This window comes from Seriola aureovittata, chromosome 2, assembly GCF_021018895.1.
Source record: "Seriola aureovittata isolate HTS-2021-v1 ecotype China chromosome 2, ASM2101889v1, whole genome shotgun sequence".
Lineage (NCBI taxonomy): Eukaryota > Metazoa > Chordata > Actinopteri > Carangiformes > Carangidae > Seriola > Seriola aureovittata.
This window is the reverse complement of record NC_079365.1, coordinates 18,651,889-18,661,200: the sequence shown is the minus strand read 5'-3', so window position 1 is coordinate 18,661,200 and position 9,312 is coordinate 18,651,889. Positions and strand designations below refer to the sequence as shown.

Sequence of the window (9,312 nt, the reverse complement as noted above, 5' to 3'; positions counted from 1 at the left end):
AAGTTGTGTGTTGTGATAACAACCCATCGTACCTTGGCAGTTGCTCGGGAACATGCAGACTGAATAATCAATGACTTTTGCCTTGTACAATGGAGTTGTTGTGGTCAATGTCATTTTTCTAGCCTTTTTGACAATTATTAAAGTTTATTTGGACCCTCACCATCACCATGTAAAACCTGACTCGTCATTAGATGCTCCATAGTAAACCACAAACACGAAGTCAAGGGTGGGTAAAGCCCTGAAATGAGGGATTTTGTAATATTCAGGTTTGTTTATTTGTAGTTGTCATGTCTGTCTAGGCATCAGGTAATTTATCTATGCAAATATAAAAACTTGTCTGTATCCACGCATAAAATATGAGTACAGAAGAACATACAAAAAACACTGGAAATTTACAGAACTTAATGACTTTATGACCACTTATGAGTTGAAACACACAAACCAAAAAAGGTATAAAATACTATTTGCAAATTATAGAACACATCACTTGACATGACATTTAGCTGAATTTAATAGTTCTTCAAATGACTGCTGATAATTTTGCAAAGCATCCTGTAGTGTTTCATTTTTCTTAATTTATTTTTACAGCGCCTTTCAAGCAGCCACTGGTTTCCATTAGCTACCACTTAGCAGACTCCTGAAACTTGCTTCAGATCTATAATTCATCACTGATGTTATTGTTCTGAGGCCACATACTGACTTTCAACTCAGTCTGCACTTACACTGCATTACCAAGGAAGGAAAGCAATAATTATCAATACAAATGTAGGCCTGACAATGTTCATTGTTTGCTAATGTATGCTTATATAATCTGGGAAATTACTTACAAAAATCTGAAATTCTACAGAATACATAGAAAAATGGTCAGCGGTAATATAATGTATAAACAAATTGTAGTTTAAGAGCTAAAACTTGCAAAAAGTACTGATATAATCTGCACACAATTTGAGCAACCAGTGTTGTAAGAATTCAGTTTGTTTACTTGCAGTAAGTAAAAGTAACAATGTAAACAGCTCCTGTAAAAGTATTGAAGTATTATCAGCTAAATAAACTCACAGTATCAAAAGTAAAGTTATTCATTCTGCTGAAAAAGAATATGGATATATTATATATTGCATTATTTGATTGTGCTACTGTAATACTGAGGCATCAGTGTGTAAACTAATTAAATAATAATTACAAATATACAGTTATTTTTTTTACCTTTCTCTAATTTTTCTTGGTTTGGGAAAGTATGGACGATTTGGAGAAGTTCAAAGAAGAAATCTTTTTGTTGGACATTGACATCTGAAATGTGAACTAGACATCACATTTTTTTGTCTCAAGCCAAAAAGATTGCGAGTCACTTAATCTTTAACAATGCCTTCTGTTATATAAAGTGAAAAGTTCACTACAGATGTTAAATAAATGCAGTGGAGTAAAAAGTACAAAATCTCTCTGAAACATAGTTGTAAGTTGAAATATAAAATAGCAGAAAATAGAAACAGTCAGAGTAAAGTTTATTGTTCTTAGTTAATTTCCACCACTGGATATTTTATCTGAACACCTGAGGAACTGAAGTTTAAAATTCACTCAGGTGTTGGTTGTGGTTTGGTCTACTAACTCTTTAGAAAATAAACTTTGCTTCTCTGCGTGGTACCTGAGTTTTCTTTCTGAGAAAACCCAAAAACATGTAATTTTACAACAGATAGGAGAATTCTGAGAGTTATCCATCTGCTGCAAACCTGAGCATGAACAAACCTGCAACCTCAGCAGGTTTTGCTAACAGGTCAGAGCTTCTTCACTTGAATAGTGTCTTTCAACCGGACAGTGACATACTCATCTTTATGTAGGCTAAAATTAAAACAATTAAATGACAAAAGGCACTTGAATTGCCTTTTCTCCCTCAATGAGCATTAAGAAAAACATATGCTCTCAGTACTAGTTGTTTGTCAACAAAAATGCAAAGAGACGTTCCGAAAGAATCAGTTTTACCTGAGTGTTACCTCATTAAGCAGATCATATACTCCACGTGTTGCAAGTTATGCTCATCTACAGAGTCACAGACGCCAGCATGGTGACATAATGTTTTGCAGATCATGTGTCATGATGTCAAAACATAAAAAAAAGCAACATGAGAGAAGAGAGATGGGTCATAGAACTTTTCAGTGTTACTATTACAGAATATGATTAAACACTATTGTGTAGTGCCACACCTTCCACCTCAAAACACAGAGGCTGCTATTGCAGTCACACAAATTATTAGAAATGACAGTCAGTACACACACAAACAAAGCATAAACACTTCCTGCATGTAAACTGGTCTTAATAAAAAAGAAAAAGTGGTTTGTTCTAGATATTTAAATCAAATGTACATACAGTATAGCACTTTGTCTTTGTTTTTCCTTCCAATTCAGTCTGTCAAATATACAGTATTATCTTACACTATAACTTATTTACAGTATATATATATATATATATATATATATATATATATATATAGAGAGAGAGAGAGAGAGAGAGAGAGAGAGAGAGAGAGAGAGAGAGAGAAATTATAAGTGTATTAGTATTGTATCCAAATCGTTTTGTTTTTTTTCTCCTGTATGTTTTTCAGTCGCTATCTCCTCCTACAGACTTAGTGCTGCAGAAACCGTTCAACAATCAAAATGTTTTTCAGGACATTCATGCTATTGCTTTTCTTATTTGTAGAGGGGAGGATGTTCAAATCCTTGAAAACTTTCTCCACTTCAACTACTTCACCATACTTTCAGCTATTTAACTATCATTCAGCTTTTTAAGATCTTGTACAGTTTTTGATTTATGGCAGTTTAACTTTTATGCTTTTGTATGCCGCTGCACCAGCGACAGCCAGAGACTTAGGCATATTGTTTTTGGGTCGTCCATCCGTCTGTCCGCCTGTCTGCCTGTCCGTCCATTCTCCTGGTCACAATATCTGAGAAAGCCTTGACAGAACTTGGTACAAACATTCACTAGGACTCAAGGATGAACTGATTAGATTTTGGGGGTCAAAGGTCAAGTGAGTGGTGACCTCAAAAAGCACAGTTTTGGCCTTGTGAATGCAAAATCTCAGTAACATCTTGAAGGAACTTCTTCAAATTTGGCACAAATATCCACTTGGACTCAGAGATGACCTAATTACATTTTGGTGGCTAAAGGTCAGAGGTCAAGGTCACAGTGACCTCAAAATACACTTTAGCCATTACACAACACTTCACACAGCAATTATGACAAAAATTTCACACATTTGGTTAATATTCAATATGAATCTGGATAAATTGTAACCTGGGACTAGTCTGAGTGGCGGGAACATACAACTGTGAGACAGTAAATATAGTTCTGACAATTTTTGAGTTTATAATGGGTTTGTACTGTGGGGAATGTTCAGATGATTGAGTGACTGCCATCGCAGCTAGAGTGAGGAGAAGCTGTTCAACTGGTCTGAAACATTTCTGTTTAACTGATCACAGAGACTTTGATGACTTAAAAATTGGCTTATTAGAATTTCTGATGATAACAGTAGAAAATGAAACTACCGAACATTATCCTCGTAAACAAACTCGGACAAGCTTCCCCTTGTCAGATTTTTCACCCACCGACTGGTCTCATTGGGGAAGACATTAATATTCAAATTGGATTCAGGGCGCGTCCGGAGGGCTCTCTGGGCAAGAAAACTAATCTCTATGCATGTGTGTGCTACACAGGTTTTCCTTTCCCCTACACATCAGCTGTTTTGACTTTTACCATTATCCTTTGTGTTTGCAGTGAGGCTTGTGCGTAAAGTTTTTTTTTTTTTTTTTTTTTTTTTTCATAATTTGACCCTGCAGCTAATAAAAACACTTTACTGCTTTTTTGGTGCATTTTTTATTAATTGTCCCTGTCCTAGTTAAGTGCAGTTTCAACAGGGCTACAGGTGCAAAAAAAAAAAAAAAAAAAAAAAAGGCAAGTAATCTCTAACCACTACAGGTTATTGGTCCAAAGAAATGTGGTACACCTACTCCTGTTGTACGTGTGCTGCTGCCAAACCATACGGGAAAATACCATCAACACCGGGACTATGTGCTTTATCAGGAATCTGAAGCTCACAAGACATTTGAAAAGAGCCACTCCCTTTGTATTTAGGCCTAAAGTCTCAGAAAACCTCAGGTTTCAACGCCGAAATGATCAGCCTGTGTGAACCTTACACAAAAGCCAGGATAATTTTTTGACCTGCAAATATTTTGGATGAGTTATGGAAGTGTACTTTTGACAGCGATGCACAGGTGGGTCACCAAACCCTTTCATCTTACTTTGAAGATTGTGTAGGCTGTAGCTAAAGAGTTCGTTTAATGAACTATATCTTTTTGTTTGACTTAAAATTAGGTATTAACGTGTTCAGTTACATTTTAGGGCGTTGAGGATTTCACTAGCTTTTTAATCGCGACGAAAAATGTATAAGACGAGAGATTATTCGGTGAAAAGTGGATGATGTTTTAGTCTTTGATTCTTTGGTGCAACTCGTTTGGCTTATAGCCAACACCTGGTTGTTGTGGCATCTTCATCGCTTCTGCAAACAGCCTTATCCAGACGGATTCTTTCAAAACTCCAAGTCACATACTCCGTTTCAAGAATACTGAAACTACATTTTACAATAGTTTTTGTGATTATGAAATTTAGGTTTAAGGGCCAAACTTCAAAAATTGATAACTAAATGGATATTTTTACATGAATTTTTCGAGTAGATCTATGACATTAACTGTGAGGTCCTCGGTGAGTTGGTATGGAAGGATCCTAACGTATTAGTTAACTTAATAGAGATGTTTTTATTTTCTGTGAGTTTGTTTTATTGAGTTTTCTGTTTTGTGTCAAGTCTTTTTGCAAAGTGTTTTTAAGTGTTTTGTAGAAAAAGAAGAAAAAAAGTGTAATTTTAGATTTGATGCTAAAACTGAAGTATTGAATCAGCACCAGTACCTAAAAAAAATCAAATGATAGCCTATCGGTAATGTGTGAATCACAACTGGTGAACTTGTAAACAAAATAACTCTGAACAGGTGTCCTTCTTTTTTCTCAGTTCCCATTTTATCAGTGAATCTACAGCTGATTGCAGTGCAGTCTACTGAAGTTGGATGCCGGCATTTTTCAAGAATGAGGTTATTTTATGTCTTTTTTAAATAAATAAATAAATAAATTCTTTATCTATACTATTAAAAAAACATTTGGTCTTGCATAAGTTTCTGAATTAAGATTCATTGTTTCCAGTTTAATCTGACTGTTTTGTCTTTATTGCTGCAGAGTTGTTCAGAAGACGAAGAGTGTTTCAAAGTGTGTGCTTTGTTTTCCCATTGCGCTGTATGTTCTCTACTTCACCTCTACATCTTTCAAGTGAGTACCAAAACAAATCTGTATTTAAATTTAGGAGACACCACACACGCCTACAAATGAGTTTATTAGGAACGGCTAACTAAAGCTAATGCAGTCTAGTGCCACATTCTTGCAATAAATCCGATCTTCATGAAAATCACAATATTCAGTTTGTTTTAAACAATTTGTATGAGGTGCTGATTAAATTTAATGATCATTTTGGAGGATGTAGTTTGAGTAGTTTTTATCTTTACACCAGCCTTTTAATAGGCCTCCTACCTATGGACAAATGCCATTTGGGAAGTGGAAAGAGTCTGATTCTGGACAACAGTGTGGATGCCACCCTTGACCTCAGGTAAGACCTTAAGTTTTATTTATTATTTATTGGTTTGATGTGCTGAGAAGCTGAAGTTTGATCATACATGTGGAATTGCAACAAAAGCAACAACAGAAAAGGTGAAGGGATTATCCAGTTATCTTTTAACTCAGGTTTTCAGGTATCATGGAGCTGATTAAATTTTAACCGGGATCGCCATGATAACCAGGGTAGATCACCATGGTGGCACAGCTGACCTGCTTCAGAGCAGGTTAACTTCAGATCAAAACCTGTCAATATCATGGCCCCGAGAGGGTGATAGATGAGCTTGAAACTACGACTTGTGGATTCGAATGAGTTTATTTGCAAAGAAACTGAACCGGCTTGAACAACACTAATATTTATACCATCACACTCAGACACAGTTTTCCACTGCCCTTTCTCAAGAGACATGGTGGGGGGTTCCAGGTTTCCTGTTCTTCTATATTAATGATATGCACACCTTCCAATTCCAATTACCCACTTCACATTTCCTCTGCTCTAACACGCACTAACACAGTCCATCTAAGCACATTCATTTAAATCATGTAATGCTCATCCAATATATTACATACATTCATTATACCATTTCAACAACGCCAACTACCAACCCATCAGATCATTGTTCAAACTGAGTCATCATTCCTACAGGATGACATTGGGCGAGGGCGGGGGTACACCCTGGACAGGTCGCCAGTCTATCACAGGGCAAACATCGAGACAGCAAAACCACTGCAAAATTCTTGGAAATCATTTGCTGAGCCTGACATCTGTGGTTTAAACTTTAAACAGTGTTCTTTTGTTTCAGGTCCAGACACGACGTGCAAACATGCACATCTTGGAAAGCTCCCATCATGTGGGAGAGGATGTTTGATCCTGATCTTTACGACCAGATGCACAAGAAGTTAGGATCATCTGTGGCTCTAACTGTGTTTGCTGTAGGCAGGTTTGTTTCCACATCAGTACTGTTGCGGTAAACTGTTGTCATTCCCTAACACACCTATAATCTGTTCAATCAGCTGTCATTTTATTTAGTGCATTTACTGTAACTGTAGGGATATAAGAATAAAGCATGGAAATGCTCTTGTGTCCACCTCCATCAAAGGTACCTGGATGCTTACCTCAAGACCTTCCTGAACTCATCAGAACGTCACTTTATGCCGGGTTTGCCGGTGACATATTATGTGTTTACAGACTTTCCAGAAAAGATGCCAGACATCAGGCTTGCTCCTCAGCGAAGCCTGAAGGTGTTCAAAGTGGAGAGGTACTCCAGGTGGCAGGACATCTCCATGATGCGAATGAAGGCTATTTCAGATGTCATTGAGTCGGATATTCGCCATCACCGCACACACGTCTTCTGCTTTGACGTGGATCAGGTGTTTACTGGGAGATTTGGCTCAGAGGCTCTGGGTGATTCTGTGGCTCTGCTCCACGCCTACTACTACCACCTTCCAAAGACATTTTATACCTATGACAGCAACCCGAAGTCCAAAGCATACATGAAAACTGGGGATTTCTACTACCACGCTGCTGTCTTTGGAGGCTCGTGGAAAAGTGTGCAAGCTTTGACTGACGCCTGCTACCAGAGCATCATGGAGGATAAACAGAATAACATGGAGGCTTTGTGGCACGATGAGAGTCATCTAAACAAGTACCTGTGGTTACACAAGCCAAGCAGGGTGCTCTCTCCTGAGTACTGCTGGGACACCAGTATCGGCTACAGGGGCGACATACGAGTCACCCGACTAGTGTGGGCACCAAAACATTATGATAAACTACGCACACCCTAGTGTGTATCAAATATTAAAATGCAAAATCACCAACTATGTTTGGTAACAGTGTGAAAACTACCTGACAAACATTACGCCCCGAGGTTCTTTTACTTTTATGGCTCTTTTGTTCTCTTGGGATTCATTTTTCTATTGGAGTGACAGCCTGCGTTTTCAGAGGGTTTTGTGAGGGTTGTTTGACTCAGGTAAATGTATGCCAATGTTGGCTTTGCTTCAGTGTGTGTGTAGCATTATGTGGTGAACAAACAGACAAAAAACAAACAAAAGATTTTGATTGCTAAACAAATTAAGTGTGTTATTGTTTCCATCAGTTAAAGTGTGCTAATATTAATTAAGTGGCAACATAACAACTTACGAGTTATTTGCTCTTCAGGTAGTGATTTTAAAAAAAATCTAAATCTAAATTTATTTTTAGATGTGACTATGGTACAGTTTAGTTGCAACCAGAATCTAGTAGAGAATACAGTATCTTGGTTAGTTTTTGCTGCATTACATTAGTGATTGTATATTTATGTTTAAATGTTTGACTGCCTTTATTGGTTGAGTCAAGTTACATTTATATCTGTGAATAAATGTAACTTATTTGATCAGGGAGTTCATAAGCCCATTACATTATCCTAATCAGGGAAACAATTTGCTCCTCTTTGCTTCTGTAACCATGGTACTCATGTCAAAGTCATATTAACATGTCTGAATTTCAGACAGATTTGCAGCTTCCAGGATGTCAGTGTGTCATTAGAGTGACGTCTTTTAAGTTGCTCTAAGTAAAGGGTTTGATTAAAATGGGGCTAGCTGACATGATACAACACAAACCTTGTTAATCAGGTCTGTACTTTTCAAGTTCAGAGGAAGATTAAAGTGGAAATTGTTCATAGTCTGACAATGTCTAACAACAGAACAGCTTTGTCAGTGAAGCTTTACCTTTATTCATTCAGAAACCAGGCTCAAAGGGAGTGAAGAACAGACACAGCAACTGCATTTATCTCATAACTACAGTCAAGACACTGGCTGCTTTTGTTTCTCAAAGATGTGTAGAGTTTCATAATGTCTTGTTTGTGAAGACGATGGCCTGAAAGGTGAAACCGCTTTTTTTTTTTTTTTGCTTGTTCGCTGTCGGGGATAACTGGGTCAGCTGCCCCAGTTTCATTTCTGACGTTTATTCATTTTGATACGTACAGTAAAACACTGAGACCTGATACCTGTAACATGTAAACTGTAAAATCCCAGGTTCAGATTACATTTGATTTGCATAGACAAACCCTTAGAGCTCGATCAACATTGAAAAATTATATTTTGTTTACTTTGCATTTCACACTTTGGATGATGATGATGATGATGATGATGATGATGATGCCCTGGCTACTGAACATTTCATTAGTTTTAACTGTTTTGTAAATTTGCTGATTGCTTCTTTCTTGAAGTGTCCATTTTAATTTTCAAAACTTAAATTAGCTGGTTATGTTTATTTCTGTAATTTTGTATTTTTAATTCAATTCTAAACAGCACTTAATCAATTGATGATGTTGATCGTTTGGATCATATTGATTGCAAATGCAATGTGTCTTCTAACTGTAACCTCACTCTTTAAGCAGAAGTGTGGCTGACATTCTTCTGAGCTGCATTTTTTGCAGCTGGAGACACGGCCACACCTGCAGGGCCTGCTTTTTTTCTACAAAAAAACAATACCTGTGTTTAGAGTTTAAAGCGTTTCTCTACAATTATTGGATACTTGTGGCAATGTACATTTTTGTAGACTCTTTCAAAGAGAAATACATGTACAATATACAAAAATGCCTCGTCGCCTTTTTCTTTTTAAGAGGCAAAGTGTGA

The 9,312-nt window shown here is 37.0% G+C and overlaps 1 protein-coding gene across 1 annotated transcript; it reads left to right on the top strand.

The window, feature by feature from the left end:
- The first annotated feature begins 3,960 nt into the window (after window positions 1-3,960).
- Window positions 3,961-9,273, top strand: LOC130184240 (N-acetyllactosaminide alpha-1,3-galactosyltransferase-like). The gene is made up of 6 exons (XM_056400123.1): window positions 3,961-4,259; window positions 5,048-5,126; window positions 5,269-5,358; window positions 5,597-5,692; window positions 6,501-6,638; window positions 6,798-9,273. Exons 2-6 carry the CDS (start codon window positions 5,122-5,124, stop codon window positions 7,480-7,482), a joined length of 1,014 nt encoding a protein of 337 aa, XP_056256098.1. The 5' UTR covers window positions 3,961-4,259; window positions 5,048-5,121; the 3' UTR covers window positions 7,483-9,273.
- The last annotated feature ends 39 nt before the right edge of the window (window positions 9,274-9,312 follow it).